General features: G+C 37.4%; 1 protein-coding gene across 3 annotated transcripts in view; it reads right to left on the minus strand.

Moving 5' to 3' along the window:
* The window catches only part of AFG1L (AFG1 like ATPase), a 198,457-nt gene that overhangs the window by 125,068 nt on the left and 49,543 nt on the right, over positions 1–23,846 (minus strand). For all 3 annotated transcript variants that reach the window (XR_009601520.1, XM_015097361.4, XM_060419217.1), the window contains 3 exons: positions 12,973–13,074; positions 11,920–12,050; positions 2,708–2,807 (listed from right to left, as the gene is read on the minus strand). Coding sequence is in view for 2 of the 3 variants with exons in the window: in XM_015097361.4 (XP_014952847.3) it covers positions 2,708–2,807; positions 11,920–12,050; positions 12,973–13,074 (333 nt within the window). In the remaining variant the exon portion in view is untranslated. The remainder of the gene's footprint in view (positions 1–2,707; positions 2,808–11,919; positions 12,051–12,972; positions 13,075–23,846) is intronic.

Raw genomic sequence — 23,846 nt, forward strand, 5'->3', positions numbered from 1 at the left:
TAATACTGAAGATACTATTAAGTCAACAAGTTGCAGGAGTAGAGTCGAGCCTTCTGTCCCCACTGATGTTCTAATATGAAAAAACTCATTGCCTTGTCTCATAGGGCTGTTACCACTAGCAAATCACAAGAATGAGAAACAGAACAATATAAGGATTTTAATAAATGCATCTGAAAAATCATTCATAATTCTCTACAGTATAACAGATTATATATAACTATAATTGTCTGAATAACTAGATCTTAAGGTATTGATGAACTAATTAATGTTTCCCTAAAATAAGTCATCTAATGGTATACGAGAGGAGTCTAAACTTGGCCTAACCCTATTTATACATTTTAATTAATGAACAGCTGAAGCTTATAAATGTCATAGCTAGTACGGGTAGCTAAAAGTAATGTTAGAATCATACTTCAAAAAATATCAACATAAATCAATTATATGGAAAAACATAGACAAATTAATAAGCTGAAATAGGAAGAAAAAAGAGATCAACTACAAAAATAGAGAGAGACCTAGTTTGACAGCAGCTCACACAGTAATATCTGAGCATATTAGTAGATTACAAATTCACTATAAGTCATTAATGTGACATGACAATTAAAAAAAAAAAAACGAACAAAAAACTCACACCACTACATTGCTCTTTTCAGGTTCAGTGATAAGCTCCATGTCACCAATTCCAATGATCAACTCTCAACCTCATTTTTCACCTCCTAGGAGCATTTAACAAAGGTGATCATCCATCTTTTTTGTACCACTTCCCTTTTCCTTGTTCATCATACTCTTGGCTCTCCTACTCACTGGCTGCTCTTACCAGCTTCCTTTAGGATGGATGACTCCCAAATTTTTATCTCCAGTCCGAACCTTTCCTTGAAATTCAAATTTATATGCATCTGCCTCGTAACCATAGAAACCCCAGAACCCCACTTCCACCTCCCTTCCCAAATTAGCTTTTCCTATAGTCTTTCCCATTACAATAAATAGCCAAGTTATCCTTCCAATTGCTCAGGTCATAATCTTTGAGCTATTCTTGATCTTTTTTTAAATAACCCATATTCATTCCATCATTAAATCCTTTTGACTGCCTACAAAACCTGACTACTCTCACCACCTTCACTGCTCCATCATCTGCCCTCAGGATTATAACAGTCTCTTATAAACGGTCTCCCTACTTCCAACCTTGAAACCTCACTCCCACAATCTATTCTCAATACTGCAGAGAGAACCTTTAAAAATACACATTTACTCAATATTCGTTCTAAGACTATTTACTGAGATCCAATTATGTGCAAGGCATTGTTTCAGATGCTTAAAATATATATATATGTGAAAAGAAGAGGTAAAAGTTGTTGCCCTCTTAAAGGTTTTGCATCCTGGAAGAGCACAGATAATAAACTATAAATACAGTAAAATAAATAAATAAATAAAGTACATGGTAGATCCATAAATGCTACATAAAAAAACAGAGCAGGTAAGAAGAAGCGGTGCCAGGGGAAATGGGATGGTTTGTAGATTCAAATGGGAAGTGAGTCTAGGTGTCATTGCAAAATAACCTTTGAGCAAAGACCTGAAAGAGGAAAGGACTTAACCATGCAGATATCTGGTATAATAGCATTCCAGTCAGATGTCAACATTCAGTTCATTTCAGTCACTCAGTCATGTCTGACTCTGCAACCTCATGAATCGCAGCACGCCAGGCCTCCCTGTCCATCACCAGCTCCCGGAATTCACCCAAACTCATGTCCGTCAGGTCGGTGATGCCATCCAGCCATGTCATCCTCTGTCATCCCCTTCTCCTCCTGCCCCCAATCCCTCCCAGCATCAGTCTTTTCCAATGAGTCAACTCTTCGCATCAAGTGGCCAAAGTATTAGAGTTTCAGCTTTATAATCAGTCCTTCCAAAGAAATCCCAGAACTGATCTCCTTTAGAATGAACTGGTTGGATCTGCTTGCAGTCCAAGGGACTCTCAAGAGTCTTCCCCAGGAGTCTTGATGTACTCCTTTTCCTATTTGGAACCAGTCTGTTCTTCCATGTCCAGTTCTAACTGTTGCTTCCTGACCTGCATATAAGTTTCTCAAGAGGCAGGTCAGGTGGTCTGTATTCCCATCTCTTTCAGAATTTTCCACAGTTTATTGTGATCCACACAGTCAACATTAATAATATATAAAATACCATTTTTTGGTAGTATTCAACCTTCAATTGACCACATGATGGGCTGAAAGATACAAGATTTTAACTTGCTATTTTTATCTATATATTCTTATATTTTAATTCTTAAACAATGTCCAAATAAGCCACAAGTGCTTTTTCAGAAATGATAAATGAAGTATCAGAAACCACTTACGCAGGCAAGCTTTGTCTTTTCCCAAGATTCAATTAGGAATTTTTCCTTTCATTTCACTGAGTTTCTTTTATGACCCATATAAAGCAGTTAGAAAGGCCAGTATTTTCAATATGCATTATCTAATACTCAGAGCAAAACTGCAAGTGCGTCAAACACAGGAGATCATCAGGATTTAGCTTGCTAAAACATTTTCAAATACAAATATCAACTGATTTTTCAAATTAAGTTAGTTATAAAACTTAGGATAAAACAAAGTCATCAGATTTATTAACATAATAAAATGAGTACAAAATTATGAATTTTTAAAAGCTTATTCATTTCCACCTAATTGGATAAGACTAGCACAATGTTTGTTTTTACCTTCCGGTGGCCTGTTGGATGTTGCCACAACGACGACCCCGTTTTTGAACAGATTTTCAAAAAGCTGTTTCAGAATCATGGCATCAGCAATGTCAGTGACCTATGGACAGCAACACACTTGTTTTATTTTAATTTCACTTCTGCTCTAACAAATTTGCTAATGGCTCATCGTTTTTTTTTTTAATATGGAAGTGAATTCCAAGAGAAAAATTCTAATTATCATGAAGAAAAGAGTAGATAATTAAAAGCATGAAAGACTGTAGTCGGTTAAACTTGACTCTTCTTTTTTGCAAGCCTATCATTTCTACGCAAATTAACAAATGATTCTATGTTAACTTCTTTCATAGAACTACAGGTGGAAAGCACAGATAATTGTCCTAAACATTTAGGAAATCTAACTAATTAGAACGAACATAACCAACTCCTCTTTCCTACTCCCCCTCCTACTCCCATTACAGCCTCTCTCCCCGAATAAAGAGGAGAGAGAAAAAAAAAAGAAAAAAAAAAAAACAAACACGGGCTGTTTGGGATTTCTAACACCTTTCTGGCAAAGGTCCCTGAAAAGGTGACTTTAAATGGTCATGGGACTTTAGAAATAAGGACAAGTAGCCTGTGAGACAAAATCAGCTGCTGTTGAAAATAGAATGATATGACATAGATACTATTGTGCAATTGTTGCACAAAACAATTCAACAGATGGCCCATCACAAAAATAAGCAATTTCATTGTTCTTTTTAAGTGCCTTCTATTACTGTCCATGAATAATCAAAAGGCACTGCAGTCATTTCCAGCACAGCCAGCCTCTGCTAACCTTCGCAAACACAAATATTCCTTCTACAAAAAAAAAACCAAAAACAAAAAAACCAACCTTATAAGGATGGTTAACACGGTGCTGAAAAAAAAAAAATAGCTTCTGACTAAAACAGAAATAAACAATGCAGATAAAACTACTTTATCTAAGTTATAGAGATAATATGACCACTGATATTTTCTAAGATTATTTTTTTAATCCACAATTAACAAGCAATCTTAATGATAATTTTTTTAAAGCTTTTTAAAATCACAAAGAAATATAGAAATTAGGGAGGGAAGGAAGTTGACTTCACAAATAAATATATAGTGAAGGTTGATATTAATTATTGCACCTTACCCTATGAATATAATAACATAGTTTTGGATACTCTCAGCGTAAAAATGTTTTGATCTTCCTTTAACAGCACATTTTAGGTAATCTCAATAAAACTTATTTTATATTCACAAAAATATATCACACAATATATATCACATTGTTATTTTTAAATCATGCTAAAGTACACAGAAACTAGTGACATTCTTTCAAATTAGATCAAAATACTAAAAGTGACCAACTAAATGGTTATAACACAACTAACTAACAACAGAAGTGACAGAAGTCTAAATCACTTCTCTCTTTTAGCTTATATCTCACTCAAAAGTTTAATTATTTCCTTCCCACCTGAACAAAACCAAATCAAACCAGGATATGGGAATGTGCAAATCTTTTTTTTTTTTTTTTTTTGCTGTCTTAGGCTTTAACTTTAAACCATTAACTAAAAAAATTTAAAAAGACCTAAAGAACTCACAAAGTGGTGATTAAAATGAAAAGGAAAGTGGTACTGATATTATTTAATTTGGAGCTTAGGATCACTGTCAAATTTTGCTTCCGCCAAAACACTCACAGAGAAGGCCCTTTTCAAATGCTTAAACACCAGTGGCATTTCTGATGAGAGGACAGAACAAGCTTGCAAATTTTAGAAGCAACTGCACTTTTAAGTTGGATTCCCAATACACTGACTTTTAAAAAGAATGGTTATTAATTAAAATCACCCAATTTTAGAGAATAAAAGTGATTATTTGACGATCTCACTGATTTTCTTGAAAAAAATTAAAATAGCTTTTGTGCCCTAAGGTTCAGATAAGTGAAGGGACATTTAGCTTATAACACTGTGCAAAGGTTTAAACTGAAAGTTGAAAAAGCAAGCAATAAGGACTGGTGGTTGAATTATAATTTGTTGTTTTTGTATTACAGAATGTTTTTGCTCGAGCAGAGTAAATTAACTTGGAGAAGCTATGGCTAATTAATAAAGCAGGAGTCACTTGGTGTAGCCGGGTGCCAATGCATACTCTTTTGATCTTGTCCTTGCACTTGTTCAGCTTTGCTGGGGAACAGTAATTTTACAGTATAAGTGAACAGAAGACAATTGGCCACACATTCTTGAAGAGGGAGCTTTTTCATCACCCAGCATTTCATTACCACCAGGAACAAAAGAGAAGGCTACAGATTACCACTAAGGGTAGTCTGCTAATACAGAGTGGAGACATTTCATTAGCATTAAAGAGAAAAGATTTTTTTATGACCTAGAGTTGCTTTCCATCATGACTCACTTAAGTAAAAAAAAGGAAAAAAAAAATCTAATGGTTAATTTACATGTGTAAGTACTTGAGTCTCAGTCATCTACTGATTGGTACAAGGCCATGTAATGAGTGACAAACAGAAGCATGCATTATTAGTAATTAGTATTAGCACAAAAATAAGCAACTATTTTTTATTAGCAGGTTTTAATAGCTTTCCTGTTTTATAAAAACGGTCAAAACTATTTTTTAAATGATATTGATAGCTTATAGAGGAGAATTTTGCATGATATTCTGCTCATCAGAATTCTTTTTTTTGTACCATATTAGTAAAATATCTATCCAGTGTCCCTAAAAGAAACATGAGAAAACATTTTTTTAAAAATTCAGTCTCCTTCAGATTCTGATATCTTCAAAATCATAAATGGCTTAATAATAAATATTAATATTTAAGAGAATATATGAAGACCCTAAAGAAAACTTTAAGGAAAACCTATTCTTTTATTTCAGTAACTAGTAATTAAAACACATAAAAATATTCTATCTAGACAAATCTCTCAAACAAGAACAGTGTATTTGATAACACAGGTAAAACTGAAATACTACGCTTGGTAAAACTGACCTGCAAATGTAATCTGAATGCTACCAAAACATAATCTTAAAAAAGCCCTAAATTTAAGAGAAAAGAAACAATATATTATTGTTTTTAAGCAACAATTGTTCCTGTTCATCCCCCTATAAAGTAAATATTATATTAATTAACACCATCTAATGGTCAATAATAACTAGTTAAAAATTAAGACCAGTAATAGGATTCAATTTTAAAAGTGAAGTGGTGATTGCAGACACACTGTCATAGAGATTAAAGTGCCTAAAAACTGCGCTAGCAAATCAGCAATGTATGTACTAGGCTTACTAGGCTTAAGGATAATTTCTACACTCTATCATTAGAAGATTTTCTAAAAACCCATCTAGTTCTAGGTCTATATATTTAAACACATAATAGAAGACATATAGCAAAAAGAACATACAACACGGCCTTTATTACTAGTGAATAAGAGCACTGATGATGGATTCAAACTGAGCTACCAGCTCTGTAACCTTGGAAAAGTAACTCAACTTCTCTGATCCTTAATTCTCTCATCAATCCAATAAAGGCAGTAACAACAACTACCTTGTAAAATCATTTTGATATAGTAAATCCTCAAGAAATGTTCATTATGACTGTTATCTCTGTATATCATGTATGTTAGGATAAGACAATATGATTTATATATAACTGTTTAGAATTTTAGCTGTAGATGGAATGATACATAGCATAGTACAGTAGTTAGGAACACAGGCACACAGAAAACACTCAGTAAACAATAGATAAATTTATTACAGCATATACTAATAGAATAAAAGCACCTCAAAAAATAAATGGTCACTGAATCCAACAGTTCACAAAAGATGGATTTAACAGTAAGCAAATATATACAGAAAAGACAAATCATATTATTACTTAAAAGAATATAATTAAAACAATGAGATCCCATTTTTCACCTATTAGACAAAAATGCTAAGATAATTCAGACAGGAAAAAATGCAGGTTGTTATATATGAAGGAAGCGGGCTTAGTTGGGGACTACTTCAATAACTTCAATAGTTATTAACTGATACTAAGATTTATTCATTCATTTGCTCACTCATTATTACTTGTTCATTCATTTATACTCAAGCACTGTTCTAGACATTTGAGATACATTAATCAGCAAAACAACCTTCGAGTTTACATTCCTGTAGAGAAACATGTATAATAAGTAGTAAACAATAAATAAGTAGATATATGTCAGAGGTAATATATGTTACGGGAAAAAAAAGGATAGGGGCTTTAGAAGTGTGGGAGTCAACTGTATTTTTAAACAGGGTATCAGCCTTGTTAAGGGTTATAATTAAGCAAAGATCTGAAGAAGTAAGAGAGTATCATGATGGACATGTAGGGGAGGCCATTCCATGCAGAAACTGCAAAGACTTAGCTTGTTTGTTCTAAACTGTACAGACGCTGGGGTCAGAGTGCTGGTGCAGCAATACTCGAAGGTATCATTTTACCTTCTTGATTTTTAGAAAAGGAGGACAAGTAGAGACCTGAACTGGCAGTTAACCCAGTTTTGATGTGCTAGAAGGAGCTTTTCTAAGACCAGTGGAAGATAGTCCACAGGATACTAAAACTAGGAAATCTAGGCTCTGCTCAGTGATCAGCTCTGCCCTCATTCTTGCCCTTATATTCTCACTTTCCCTGGCTTTTCTCCAAAAGGTATATGCAAATACTAGCCTTTTCTTGCTTGCAGTGGTAAGCTCCAAGGTTCAAGTTTGGTACTGCAGGGAAAACAAAAGAGCAAGACTATTAACATTTTTCATTCTAGGACATTCAGGCCAACGTTGCTCAAGGGAAGAGGGTAAATGCTACCATACTAGCATGCTACCCTGAAATACGGGAGCAAATAAAAGCAATCAAGTTGTTTTTCAGTCTCGTTCTGTAGTCTCTGTGCATATTTTTTTTAGAACTCTGGTGAGAAACAAGCATTTGGTATAGAAATTGCCATTACCTATGGTTCAGTATCTATGAAGAAAACAAGATTGGAAAAAGTAGGCAGCATTCAGTGAGTCTGAAAGTAAGGGTGATAAGGTTAGAGAGGAAGCAGGGGCGAGGGGTGGGGAGCGGGGCTGAGCAAGGGGGATGACACCATCTTGAAAAGTGAAAGTCTTAGTCACTCAGTCATGTCTGACTGAGTAGCCTGCCAGACTCCTCTGTCCGTGGAATTTCCCAGGCAAGAATTCCGGAGTCGGTTGCCATTCCTTTCTCCTGCCTTATAATCCCATCTTATAATACATTCTGCCTTAGAGTTTAAGCCCTTTTAAGTTGGGTTTTCTGTTACCTGCAGCCAAAAGCATCCTAATATATAACTCTTCTCCCTGCTTTTCTTGGGCTTTGGTTCATCAGGGTAAACCTCCTCCCATTAGAGATAACAGATATTAAGGAAGATGACATTTCCTCATATTACTTTACTTCTATTCACTCTATCTGTTCTAGATCACAGGAAAATTTTTTTCAATACAGAAGATAAAAGCAGGACATAAATTGAATAGTTCCTTTCTCATCAAAACTCTTGGCAAGAAACAGGAGATTCACCTAAAGGAAAAGGTTTGTTTATACTTGAGATCCCAAGATAAAATAGCACTGAAAGAACCTCCTGGGAACTGGTGCTGGAAACAGGCCTGAAATTACAGGTTGCTCTGGAGAGCTCAGCAGCTGTCTAGGGAGGACCCTGGTACTCCTTCCACTAATGTGATTCAGCTACTTCCTAAATCTCTTTGTTCTTGGCTCATTACTAAGTGGGAACTTCCCTCTGTACCTTTTAGTTCAAATACACAAGAAAAAGTGTATGACTGGCTTAATCACTAGGCCACATTACACAAGTCCACGGGTGTTGCCAAGCTTGTAGACTAGCTACTCATAGATCAGATGTCCTGACATGATCCATGTGACTGTGGGACAGATACGGTCCTATAGAAAGGAATAAGGCTCTTTAAGACAACTGGGATGAATGAGTAAATGAATGAATGAACCGACTCTGGATAAAGTAGGAGATGACAGACAGCTCCGTCACATTCACTTTCTCTTTGTTAGCAAGCGACATTTTATAAGCAAGGGGTCTGTCTCCCTTTTGATCTCCCTTAATACATAATTTGAAAAATCTTTTCTGTTGCCTTACATTTCATTTACAATACTTGATTCATCCCAATAGATAGTTGCTTTTGTTTCCTTCTTCACAATCATGTATCAATCTTATAAAATTTGAACTCAACAGAGAATACCCAGCAATTAGACAGGTTTCTTTTAGGACCTCACTATGAGGATGGCAATATGATTTTCATAGGCCCTTTAACCTTTAGAAGACTTTTCCTCAATTAAAATATAAATTTATTTAAGAATATATATAAATATACATCTATATACATATAAATTGTATTTTATAACTGTGTTGGTATAAACAAATATAGTACAGATACAGACAGATACAGGCTGGATTCACTATATATTCATTTGATATATTCATTTCTTCTCCAAATTATAAAAGAAATTCTTTTCATGGGCCCCTTAAAGTATCATGGACCCTCAGCACCGCACCTGTTGTGCCCAGTGCGTAAGTTGGCCCTGCTTGGCATAAATCTTCTCAGGATCTTTGCACAACTAGATTTTTATCTTCTCCTAATTTTCCTGAACAGTCCTGTCAATGGTCCTGCCAATTCTATTCGTTATTTCCATCATGCAGAATAACTATTTAATAGAATTAAGTGAAGTAAGGACACTTTGTAAGCCATGAATTACTTAACAAAGTTTGGGTAATACTATACTTTAAAATTTTTAATTTCAATACCTTTAATCAAAAATTTAATGTGCTGAATACCTGATAACTGTGGCAAAAAAAAGGTACTGAGAGTCATGTACCTAAAAGTTTATTTTGTTTTAAAAAGCTGACACAACACAAGTAACATACAAAAGTAGTGCTTTGTTCACATCACTGGTTTCCCTGTTTCAATGAAACTTCTGTTTCTGAGGGGGAAAAAAAACTTAACTCTGTCAATTCAATTTTGTTTAGAGATATTTTGGTTAAAACTTATTATGAGAAACCAAGAGAGATGGCCTTCAGTGATTCATCACTGACTTGTTGTTGAAGGCCACATAACTGTTAACTCGGTGCTATTTTTAGAACTAAATAAGGCCCTTCTCTTTCTGTAGTACACTCGTGTACTCAGCGTACCTCTTCAGAGCAGCTGAGGAACATCTCTTTCCATAAGCCTTTCTTCCCAAGACCTTTGTAGTTCTACAATACAAAGGGTGAATGTGAATGCCAGGCTGTCTGAATACAACTGAAGGGAGAAAGAGGTAAAAATTCCTCCTCCCCAAATGGCTCAGTGTAACACCATTCCTGGTTAAAAAAAAATTCTCCTTTCTCCTCTATCATAAACTGAGACCAATGTGAGCTGTGTGTATTGAGTTGCCAGAGGAGACCGACTTGCCTCATTTGGGATAAAGGCATCCTGGTCATAGGTCTACCCACTAACTCGCACAGAAGAACAGGAAATAATGCACTACCAATTTAAATGCATAATTTCAGAGAATCTTAAAACTGGAAGAAACTTTAAAATTCAACCAGGGCAATTTCCTCACTTCATTACAAATACATGGTGAGGCTTAGATGAGATGAATGAGTCACCCAGGGCCTGCCTTGAGGTAAAGTGAAAAGTGAAAGTCGCTCAGTCGTGTCTGACTCTTTGAGACCCCCATGGACTATATAGTTCATGGAATTCTCCAAGCCAAAATAATGGCGCGGGTTCCCTTCTCCAGGGGATCTTCCCAACCTAAGGATTGAACTCAGGTCTCCGGCATTGCAGGCAGAATCTTTACCAGTTGAGCCACGGGTAGGCATATAACTAATGTTAGTCTCCTACTCTTGAAAGTTCTCTGGGCCTTTATTTCACGCAATCAGACGCAGGAGTTTCTGCACTTGGGTCCAGAAATATTTTTTCAAAAGTTTTGGGTGGGATGCCCTATTTTTAAGCTTATATTCAGTACTCACAGATTTATTTTAAGCTTATATTCAGTACGCATGGATTTTTCTATTTTCATTCCAATAATCAATTGCACTTATGGTAAGCATCTCAGAAGAAACATTTCAGAACTACCAAAAAGAACAGTCAAATAAGAGAAAACAATTCTCAACCTAGAGTATCTTGTCTCATTATTATTGTTGTTGCTGTTATTTTTACTACCACTACTATTCTAACACTGGGATACAGAAGGATACAGAGGACACAGAACAAGCGTAAGACGTTATTTGCCTTGATATGATAACTGCTCTCATAAGAAATAAAGACCAGGGAATAACATAGTACCAATTTAAATGCACAATTTTAAATCCTAAAACCAGAACAAACTTTAAAATTTCAACTCAGCCATTCCCTTCCTTCATCACAGATAAGTGATGAGGCTTAAATGAGATGTGTGAATCCCTTATTTTTTATATAACACTTTAAAAAAAATTTCAAATATCTTTAAAGATATTATTTTGTAATCACAATATTATTTCCCCTACATCATGATGTAGGGGAAATGTGAATCCATTGATTAGAATATAGGGTAGGCAAGCTTCCTACAAAAGGAAGAAGAGTAAACATTTTAGGCTTTGCCAGCATATAGGCTGTCTGATGCTTTTTTTTTTTTTTTTTTAATAATTCCATTTATTTATTTATTTATTTTTGGCTGTTCTGGGTCTTTTCTGCTGTGCAGGCCTTTCTCTATTTCTGGTGAACAGGGGCTATGCTTCGTAACAGCGTGCAAACTTCTCATTGCGGTGGCTTCTCTTGTTGAGGGGCACAGGCTCTAGGTGCGTGGGCTTCAGTAGCTGATAGTCGAGGTTTCCAGGCTCACAGCACAGGCTCAATAGCTGTGGGCTTAGTTGCTTCACAGCATGTGGGATCTCCCCAGGCCAGGGACAGAACTTGCCTCTCCTGCACTGGCAGGTGGATTCTTTACCAGTGAGCCACCAGGAAAGCCCTCTTTTCCTTTTTTTAAAAAAATATAAAAATATTTCTTTTCTCACTGGCCATACAAAAGTAGATGGGTCAATTTGCCCCGTGCAAGTCATGCTGTGCTGACTCAAGGACTAGATAATAAAATTAAAGTCATAAGAGATGAAGTATTAATTTATAAAAATGGATAAAATCAGGAACAGAATTTAAATACTCACACTTAACTCAGTATACCATTCTACATCTATGAAACACCTCTACCTTACCTGAAATTCATCAAAACATAAGAGACATGCTTCTTCACTAATTTCTTCAGCTATAGGAGCTATTGGATCATATGATTTAGCCATGAATCCTGGTTTCCTCTTTGGCAAACTCTGTTTAAGGCGGTGTATTCCTTAAATGGATGAAATTAAACACAAATCAAATATTGTACTAAAAGTACATTTTAGACAACTAAGTACACACTTTTTAAACCTCTAGATGAAACAGTGTGAATATACAAATGAAGTTTAAATTTCACATATAAGCAAATATGATTACTGAGGCTGGTTGCAGTTTCTCTACCTCAAAATAAGTTGTTCGCATATTACTACATTCCCATGGTTGTAAGGACACTCTGTGATCATTCCATCTCCACTCTTCAGCCACTTTGGAGATGACAAAGTGACAGAACAGATCATTAGATGGTGGCTGATGGATCAACAGATGGATCTTAGCCCTGAGGACTTCAGGGATGCAGGCACAGGAGGTCACTCTGCCCTCTATGTCTGGCACGTCTAATCAGGATGTTCCCTGACTTCCAGCCAGTCCCACTTCATTCACTATACGTTACTAAATGCTGAAAGTATTTGAAGAAAAGTACAATATTCCTGCCCTGAGGAGGTTACAGTACGGCTGTTAACAAATAATGCAAAGACGAAATAACGTAAGACTACTGACAAAGCAATAAACCGTACATGCAAGAACAAACTGAATGCCTGCACGCTAAGGTGACATGGAGGAAAGGGCCTAGTCAAGAATACCCTGGTGAGACAGATGAGGCTTCAACATTTTTTATTGATCCTTAGTAGACAGAGGAAATGTCTGGCCTTCACAGAGTAACCTCTGTTCTCTGATTTGGAAGGAATGAATTTGTCTCTAGGACCAACTCTGGACACATTACTAATTATTTCAATATAGCACAAAATAAATGAAACTAAATAAAATCTTACTTTTAGCAAAAATCTAATTTTTTAGATTAGGAACTTTAAAATGAGGGAAATTACTTTGCAGTGCTTGGCCACTTAAAAATCACTTCTTTCACATCATCAACTTACTTTGGTGAACATCTAGCATGAAACCATGAAAATGAACACGTTTTTTCCTCTTCATTTCCACGTAAGCATAAAACATGTCCATCACCATTGTTTTCCCTGTACCTTAAAAAAAAAAAAATACTATTAAACAGTATGTACTGATTGCTCTATCGATTGTTCATTAGCTTTGGGATAATGAGCCCACACTCTGCTACTGGAAAGCTTAACAGTATGTTCCTTTTTTTTTTTTTAAGGAGTGTTTATTTCTTATGTTACACTACCTAAAAATAAAATGTTGATATTATTCTTATCTGTTAAAATCCTGTTTTTAGGAAATACAACATCTAGTTAGCACTCTGGGGACTATTTTCTCCAGAGAACTATGTTCATAACTGGCAAGATTTACAGATTATTTATCAGTTTCTCTTCTGAAAGGCACCAGTATAAGTAAAATAATTATTTTATTATTTAAAATAATAATAAATAAAAGAAGTAATGGCCCTTAGCATGAAAAAAAGTGTCAGTCACTCAATCATGTCTGACTTTTTTTGACCCTGTGGACTGTAGCCCACGAGGCTCCTCTGACCATGGAATTCTCCAGGCAAGAATATTGGAGTGGGTAGCCATTCCCTTTTCCAGGGTAAGTTCCAGATCCAAGGATCAAACCTGGGTTTCCCGCATCCTAGGCAGATTCTTTACCATCTGAGCCACGAGGGAAGCCCGTGGAACCGTCTTAGGCACTATGGAAAATTCACCAGTAAAAAATAAGAAAATATAGACTAGCATCTAACATAAAAACTGCAAATAAATAATAGCTGTAGATTAGAGCTGGATAATTGACAATTATAATGCTTTTTTAAAAAGCTGAGAATATAGGCTTTTGAAAGAAATTCAGATACAGATACAGTTAAATTCAAATACAGTTAACCTTTATAATTAAATTATCCAACTTTAATAATTTTAAAGTTAAATAAATACACACACTCTGAAACTTTCAAGCACTATGATCACATTAGTAATCGAAGAATCAACAGCCTGAGCATTTAACAAGGCATGCACCGGAAGCCTATTCCCTCACAGAAAGCCCAGAGCTTTGGGGACACTGAAAGTGATCAAGTTCACTTCACACCCAGCATTCCCCAGCAGGCAGGCCAGGGAATGCTGGGCCTGTCTCTCATCCTCATGGCTTCTTCCATCCCTTGTACACTGTTGGTGGGAATGTAAATTGGTGCAATAGCTATGGAAAACAGTATGGAGATAGCTTTAAAAGCTAAAAATAGAACTACCATATGATCCAGCAATTCTACTCTGGGGCATGTATCTGGAAAGAATGAAAACACCGACTTTAAAAGATGCATGCATCTCAGTGTTCACAGCAGCACTATTTACAGCAGCCAAAATGTGGAAGCAACCCAATTGCCCATCAGCAGACAACTGGATTAAGAAGATGAGTCCTATGTCACTCCAGATTTTAGCTTGCAGGCACTTTTCAGATTGCTGCACAGAAAGAGGAAATCCAAGTAAAATACCCAGGTCTAACTGAGTTGGGCTAAGAGATCAGGACTGCGGGAGTCCAGAAATGCAGGTGAAATTTGTGAGGCAAAGTGCCAGAGAGGAGGCAGTTCTACAATGAAAGAGCCCCAGAAACCAACACATGGGCACTCTTTAGTCCTTCACTGAATAACAGCTGTTCACATGTAAAGTGATACCTCATGACGCAAGGCAAAGAAAGCTGTGAGGCGAGCCATTTCCAGAGACAGTGATACATACGACTTGAATGATGGTCCACTGAATTATGTGAGTGAAAAACAGAAAGCCAATCTTAAAAAGTTACAAGCTTTCTTATCTATATAACATTCTTGAAATGACAGAATTTTAGAAATGGAGGACAAATTAGTGGTTGCCAGGATGTAGAAATGGAGGGTGAATAGGTATAGTTATAAAATGATGGGCAATACAAGGAATTCTTGTGGTAATACAATTGTTCAGTACCTTGACTAAGGCAGTGGATATATGAACCTACATAGGTGATAAACTGTATAGAAATAAATATACACACCTAAGTGAGTACAGCACAGCTGATGTGGAACTCCCAGAAACAGAGGGCCAAGTGCATTCCTTGCACTATGCCATTTTATATAAGGGACATGAATATTACCAAATTCTTAGATCCTTGAGGACTACTGGAACCAATACCCTGTGGATACCTAGGGATGACTATATAATTAAAACTGGAGAAATCTGAATAGGATCAGTGAATTGAATCAATGTCAATATCCTGGTTTTGATATTTATACTACATTTTTGCAAAATGTTGCTTTAGCGGGGAAATGAGAAAAGTGCACACAGATCTCTCTGCATTACTTCTTATAACTCCATCTGAATCTATAATTATCTCAATGAAGTTTTCAATTAAAAAAAATACTTCAAATAAATCAAGCTGGCATGCAAGTAACTTATTTAACTACCTGTCACAATAAAATTCAACGTATAAAAATTAGATAATCCTGGAACTGCTACTGCTAAGTCACTTCATTCATGTCCAACTCTGTGTGACCCCATAGACGGCAGGCTACCAGGCTCCCTCGTCCTTGGGATTCTCCAGGTAAGAACACTGGAGTGGGTTGCCATTTCCTTCTCCAATGCATGAAAGTGAAAAGTGAAAGTGAAGTCGCTCAGTCGTGTCCGACTCTGTGCGACCCCATGGACTGCAGCCCACCAGGCTCCACCGTCCATGGGATTTTCCAGGCAAGAATACTGGAGTGGGGTGCCATTGCCTTCTCCGAATCCTGGAACCCTCCTATACTATTCAGTTTAGTTCAGTTCCGTCGCTCAGTCATGTCCAACATTTTGCGACCCCATGGACTGCAGCACCTCAGGCCTCCCTGTCCGTCACCAACTCCCAGAGTTTACCCAAACTCATGTCCACTGAGTCGGTCATGCCATCCAACCATCTCATCCTCTGTCATCCCCTTCTCCTCCTACCTTCAATCTTTCCCAGCATCAGGGTCTTTTCCAATGAGTCAGCTCTTCACATCAGGTGGCCAAAGTATTGGAGTTTCAGCTTTAACATCAGTCGTTCCAATGAACACTCAGGACTGATCTCCTTTGGAATGGACTGGTTGGATCTCCTTGTAGTCCAAGGGACTCTCAAGAGTCTTCTCTAACACCACAGTTCAAAAGCATCAATTCTTCAGCGCTCAGCTTTCTTTATAGTCCAACTCTCATATCCATATATATTTATATCAAACTGAGATGATGAATGGAAACTAAACTAATTGCTGTAAGTTTGAAACTTGCCAATTAAAAAAAAATTAGATAATCCTGGAATCCTCCTATACTGTTGGTGGGAATGTAAAGTAGTAGAGCCACTATGGAGAACAGTATGGAGGTTCCTTAAGAAACTAAAAACAGAATTACCATATGACCCAACAATCCCACTACTGGGCATATACCCAAAGAAAACAATAATTCAAAAAGATATAAGCTCCCCAATGTTCACTGCAGCACTATTTACAATAGCCAGGACAAGGAAGCAACCTAAATGTCCATCAATAGATAAAGAAGATGTGAAACATATATACAATGGAATGTTATTCAACAATGAAAAAGAACAAAATAATGCCTTTTGCAGCAAGTTGGGGGGGCCTTAGAGATTATCACACTGAATGAAGTCAGACAACAGAAAGACAAATATCATATGATATTCAACACACATTCACACTAAAAACTCTTAGCAAACTAGAAAAAGCAGCAACTTCCTTGACCTCATAGAGGGCAAATACCAAAAAACCTACAGTGAAAAGATACTCAAAAACATTTTAAAAATGTAAATTAAAACTACAATGAGACAGTACTTCATATCCATTATGATAGATATTATGAAAACAACAAACAAAAACAGGTTGATAAGGATGTGGAAAAATGGGAAAACTTGTCCATTACTAGTGGGAATGTAAAATGGTGCTGTTGCTATGGAAAACAGTATGGCAGTTCCTCAAAAAATTAAACATAGAATGATCAGGTGATCTAGCAATTCCACTTCTGGATATATACAAAACTACTGAAAGTTGGGATTCAAACAATATTTGTACATCAATGTTTACAGCAGCATTATTCACTAGTCAAAAGATGGGAACAACCCAAACATCCATCAGTAGATGAATGAAGAAAGAAAATTGGTATATAAACAATATGATAGAATATTATTTAGCCTCAAAAAAAAGCATGAAATTCTGACACACACTACAACATGGATGAATCCTGAAGACACTATGCTAGATGAAATGACTCGGGAACAAAAGGATAAGTAAGCATTATACGATCCCACTTATATAAGGTGCCTAAAGTAGCAGTGAGTGATCCAAGATCACTGCAGATGGTGACTGCAGCCATGAAATTAAAGACTCTTGCTCCTTAGAAGAGAAGCTATGACCAACCTAGACAGCATATTAAAAGGCAGAGGACATTACTTTGCCAACAAAGGTCCATATAGTCAAAGCTATGGTTTTTCAGCAGTCATATATGGATATGAGAATTGGAGCATAAAGAAGGCTGAGCGCCAAAGAATTGATGCTTTTGAACTGAAGTGTTGGAGAAGACTCTTGAGACTCCCTTGGACTACAAGGAGATCCATCCATCCTAAAGGAAATCAGTCCTAAATATTGACTGGAAGAACTGATGCTGAAGCTGAAACTCCAAATCTTTGGCCACCTGATGCAAAGAACTGACTTACTGGAAAAGACCCTGATGCTGGGAAGATTGAACGCAGGAGGACATGGGGATGACAGAAGATGAGATAGTTGGATGGCATCAGACTCGACAGACATGGGTTTGAACAAGCTCCAGGAGATGGTGATGGACAGGGAGGCCTGGCATACTGCAGTCCATGGGGGCCACAGGGAGTCAGACACAACTGAGCAACTGAACTGAAAGTAGTCAGTTTCCTAGAGACAGAAGTAGAATGTTGATTGCCAGGGACTGGGAGGGATGGGTTATAGAGTGGGGTATTATTGTTCAATAGGTACAGAGTTTCAGTTTGGGAAGATGAAAATGTTTGGAGACAAATAGAGGTGATGTCTGCACAACAATTTCAATGTACTTAAAATGCCTTTGAACCATACAGTTAAAAAGGTTAAAATAGTAAATTTTATATTATATATATATGCTGCCACAACAACAACAAAAAACTAATACATTAACATACACACAGACACACACACACACACACACACACACACCCTATAGTCAACATCATACTTACTAGAAGAGACTGAACATTTCTCCCTAAAATTTGACACAAGGACACCCACTCTCATGACTTCTATTCAACACTGTACAGCATCCTAACTAATGAAATGAGGCAAGAAAAAGAACTACTGAACAGAAGGCATAGACATTGTAAAGGAAAAAAGTAAATTGCTTTTATTTACAGACATGATGGCATACACAAAAAAATTTTGAAGCTACCAAATAACCACTAGAGTTAATAACTCAGTTTAGCAAAGTCATCAAAAAATCAATTGATTCTACATATTAGCAGTGATCAACTGGAAATTTAAATGTTAACATACAATACCATTTGCTAAAGCTTTTGACTGTGTGGATCACAACAAACTGGAAAATTCAAGAGATGGGAATACCAAACTACCTTACCTGCCTCCTGAGAAACCTGTATGCAGGTCAAAAAGCAACAGTTAGAACCAGACATGGAACAACAGACTGGTTCCAAATAGGGAAAGGAATACGTCAAGGCTGTATATAGTCACCCTGCTTATTTAACTTCTATGCAGAGTACATCACATGAAATGCCGGGCTGGATGAAGCACAAGCTGGAATCAAGATTGCTGGAGAAATATCAATCACCTCAGATATGCAGATGACACCACCCTTATGGCAGAAAGTGAAGAAGAACTAAAAAGCCTTCTGATGAAGGTGAAAGAGGAGAGTGAAAAAGCTGGCTTAAAACTCAACATTCAAAAAACAAAGATCATGGCATCCAGTCCCATCACTTCATGGCAAATGAGGGGGGATAAAGTGGAAACAGTGACAGATTTTATTTTCTTAGGCTTCAAAATCACTGTGGATGGTGACTACAGCCATGAAATTAAAAGATGCTTGTTCCTTGGAAGGAAAGCTATGATAAACCTAGACAGCATATTAAAAAGCAGCAACATTACTTTGCCAACAAAGGTCCATCTAGTCAAAGCTATGGTTTTTCCAACAGTCATGCATAGATGTGAGAGTCAGACCACAAAGAAGTCTGAGCACTGAAGAATTGATGCTTTGGAACTGCGGTGTTGGAGAAGATTCTTGAGAGTCCCTTGGACTGTAAGGAGATCAAACAAGTCAATCCCAAATGAAATCAATCCTGAATATTCATTGGAAGGACTGATGCTGAAGCTGAAGCTCTAATACTTTGGCCATCTGATGCAAAGACATGACTCATTAGAAAAGACTCTGATGCTGGAAAAGATTGAAGACAGGAGGAGAAGGGGATGACAGAGGATGAGATGGTGGGATGGTGGCATCACCAACTCAATGGACATGAGTTTGATCACGCTCTGGAAGATGGTGAAGGACAGGGAAGCCTGGCGTACTGTAGTCCATGGGGTTACAAAAAGTCGGACCAACAATAACCATTTGCAATAGCATTGAAAGTGAAAGTGTGTTACCAACCCTGAACGCCCCTCCCACCACCCTCCCCATATCATCTCTCTGGGTCATCCCAGTGCACCAGCCCCAAGCATCCTGTATCCTATATCAAACCTAGACTAGCAATTTGTTTCTTACATGATAGTATACATCATGTACACCTGTGGTGGATTCATGTCAATGTATGGCAAAACCAATACAGTTTTGAAAGTAAAAAAAAAAAAAAAAGAAAAAGAAAGTGAAAGTGACAGTGAAGTCGCTCAGTTGTATCTGACTCTTTGCGACCCCATGGACCGTAGCCTACCAGGCTCCTCTCTCCATGGGATTCTCCAGGCAAGAGTACTGGAGTGGGTTGCCATTTTCCTTCTCCAGGAGATCTTCCCGACACAGGGATTGAACCCGGGTCTCCTGCATTCCAGGTACATGCTTTAACCTCTAAGCCACCAGGGAAGCCACCTGCAATAGCATTAGAAAACATAATATACACTGGACACTGGAATAAATTTACTGAAACACATGGCAGACCTCTGTACTACGAACTAAAGAATACCACTGAGACAAATTAAAGAAAATATTTTAAAATTAATAAATATACCATGGTGATATATTAAAATGCTCAATATTTTAAGTTATCAATTCTCTGCAGACATTGATCTTAAACATGTCTTTAACATACTTCCAGTCAAAATCTCAGGATCAGGATTTTTTTTAATGAACAAACTAATTTTAAAATGAACATGGAAACACAAAGGTGACAGAATAGCCAAAATAATCTTGAAAATGACAAAATTGGAAGACTCACATCACACTTCAGTGTGCAACAGCAATGTCCAGGTTATAGGAAATCCTACAGGATAAAGAAGTTTATATGTGTGTGGTGTGTGCACATCCAAGGATATACTACCTCAGGATGTAAAGTAAACTACTAACTGGGAGCCACGTCCAAAAAAGCCATTGCCACTGCTTGTGAACCTTGAGTGAGCAAAGGCTGTGTCTGCTTTCATTCATCATTACATTTCCAGAAACAACAGACGACCTGGCACAAGGCAAGTGCTTATTTGTCAAGTAACTGGAAGAATGTTGGGGAAAAGTAGGGAAGAAACCAACACTAAATTTCCCTTACCTCACAATTTTGCTTTGGCATCTACAGAATCCTAAATAAAACCCTGTAACTTTCTCAAGATAAGACAATCTTACTAGGGGAGTCATTTATAAAACCTAAAACTCTTGTGCGTGATAAGTCGCATCAATCATGCCCGACTTTGCAACCCTATGGACTGTAGCCCACCAGGCTCCTCTGTCCATGGAACTCTCCAGGCAGGAATACTGGAGAAGGTTGCCATGCCCTTCTCCAGGGGATCATTCCAACCCAGGGATCAAAGCTGCATCTCATATCTCCTGCAATAGCAGGAGGGCTCTTTACCACTAGTGCCACCTGGGAAGCTATGTAAACTCTAGGAAGTTCTAACTTTAAAACCCATAACTGGGAAGCCAAAAATGATTACTCAAGAGCCTCCTCTAGTGGTACCCTTTTCACAGCTGACACCCTCCTCCCCCCACTCCCCCACAGAAGGAGCTGGAAGTGGTATCTTCCATCATTGCCTCCCACTCAGCAGAATTTTACTTTCCAACTCCTAACCTTACAACCAGTCTACCTTTCTACTGGTAAAATTACCAGTGTGAAACAAGTGAGGTTAAACCAGGAGACCGCAAAAAGGGGACTTTATTATCTTCTAATATATGACAGAAATCATTGACCATGTCATCACACATTCTGTTAGGCTAGAGCTGAAACCTTGCTGTAAGAAAGCCAGCTGTAGGATAAGAATGAAGCCACAAAATACTACTACTGCAGCTTTTGGTTTTTGCATGAGATATAGTAAGCTTTTTGTTAATGAAACATCTCAAGATCGAACCATGATGATATCAATGTTCCTGGGGTTCCCTAGCCTATCTGATCAATTATCTCAACACGCCTATGAAGGTAAGAGCAGAGTGAAGTGGGTATAACAGAGCCCAAGCCAAGGGCAGGAATAAGGAGAGGAAAAGGGATTGCTATAAAACAGACATCTTTTCCATCAAGTCTCTTTAAAATCAAATACTTGTTTCCCAAGTCTAAAAAAGAAAAAGAACAAAGAATAAGAGCTTGTGAAGACATTCCAAGGCTACTCTCCCAGCCAGCAAGCCCCACAAAAATGAAAATTTGACCTATCTTTTATTATCTATTTTGTAAGAATTCTAAACTAAAGAGTAAAGCCACCAAAATGTTCACCTCACTTCCTGTTTCAGAATTCCTTTCTCTTCCCCTCTCTACTTTATGAAGATGTGCATAGCCAAAGATTACCACACATCCAGCCTATGTGAATATACCATGTTATCACATCTCTTCTAATTCTTTCAAACATTCAGATGAATTATGTTTATTGTACCTCCCTTCAATGTGTTAGAATATGGTTGTATTTTCAAAACTTAAATCCAACAACCTCCATATTTGTGCTTTTTTTTTAAGTCCTTTTGCAGAAGTGGAAACTGTTGTGCTTTACTAACCATCTTCATTTATGGTTAAGTGGTTAAAGAAACAGGGGAAACAAAGATTCTGATTTTAGCAATGACTGAACATGAAAGTAAAGGTATAGGAAGTAAATGTTCTCCAAAGAGGCAAAAAAATGAGAGATGACTACAGAATGAAATCTCCTAGCGAGAGCCAAAGGTGCAGACACATAAACCTGATCAAGTACCTGATATAAATTAGATGCTAAGTAAGCATACAGTGGTCTCAGAAATACCAATTAGCTGATGAACAAAGAAAAAGAATAGTTTGAGTTTCTTTCGCATTTTTAAAATGTACAAGTTTCAAGAACTTAAAAGAGAAAAACAAACATCATATATTTACACGTATATGTGGAATCTAGAAAAATGGCTCAAATGAATCCATCTGCAAAGCAGATATAGAGACAAAGACATAGAGAACAAACATATAGACACCAAGAGGGGAAAGGGTGGATGGGATGAATTGGGAGATTGGGCCTGACATATATACACTATTATGTATAAAACAGAAAACTAAGGAGAACCTACTGCACAGCACAGGCAACTCTACTCAATGCTCTGCAGTTACAAAGAGGGGATATATATGTATGTATAGCTGACTCACTCTCCTATAGAGCAGAAACTAACACGACATTGTAAAGCAGCTAACCAACAATAAAAATGTTTTTAATAATTTAGGAAGAAAGATAAAAGAACTTCAAGAATCTCTATCATTCCCTTTTTAAAAACTGAACAATAATCATTCATTAGATTTGCTAGGACTGGAAGAAACACAAGCTGGAATCAAGATTCCTGGGAGAAATATCAATAACCTCAGATATGCAGATGACACCACCCTTATGGCAGAAAGTGAAGAGGAACTAAAAGCCTCTTCATGAAAGTGAAAGAGGAGAGTGAAAAAGTTGGCTTAAAGCTCAACATTCAGAAAACGAAGATCATGGCATCCGGTCCCATCACTCCATGGAAAATAGATGGGGAAACAGTGGAAACAGTGTCAGACTTTATTTTGGGGGGCTCCAAAATCACTGCAGATGGTGACTGCAGCCATGAAATTAAAAGACACTTACTCCTTGGAAGAAAAGTTATGACCAACCTAGATAGCATACTCAAAAGCAGAGACATTACTTTGCCGACTAAGGTCCGTCTAGTCAAGGCTATGGTTTTCCTGTGGTCATGTATGGATGTGAGAGTTGGACTGTGAAGAAGGCTGAGCGTCGAAGAATTGATGCTTTTGAACTGCAGTATTAGAGAAGACTCTTGAGAGTCTCTTGGATTGCAAAGAGATCCAACCAGTCCATTCTGAAGGAGATCAACTCTCAGATTTCTTTGGAAGGAATGATACTAAAGCTGAAACTCCAGTACTTTGGCTACCTCATGTGAAGAGTTGACTCATTGGAGAGAAGACTTTGATGCTGGGAGGGATTGGGGGCAGGAGGAGAAGGGGACGACCGAGAATGAGATGGCTGGATGGCATCACTGACTTGATGGACGCGACTCTGAGTGAACTCTGGGAGTTGGTGATGGACAGGGAGGCCTGGCGTGCTGCAATTCATGGGGTCGCAAAGAGTCAGACACGACTGAGCAACTGAACTAAACTGAACTGAAATCTATAAATGTAAAACAGGCATTTAGAGGCATTAATAAACATCAGAGTAAGAGAGAGGACTGAGAAAAGAACAGTTTGACCTTTA

Source organism: Ovis aries, chromosome 8 (genome assembly GCF_016772045.2).
Source record: "Ovis aries strain OAR_USU_Benz2616 breed Rambouillet chromosome 8, ARS-UI_Ramb_v3.0, whole genome shotgun sequence".
Taxonomy (NCBI): Eukaryota; Metazoa; Chordata; class Mammalia; order Artiodactyla; family Bovidae; genus Ovis; species Ovis aries.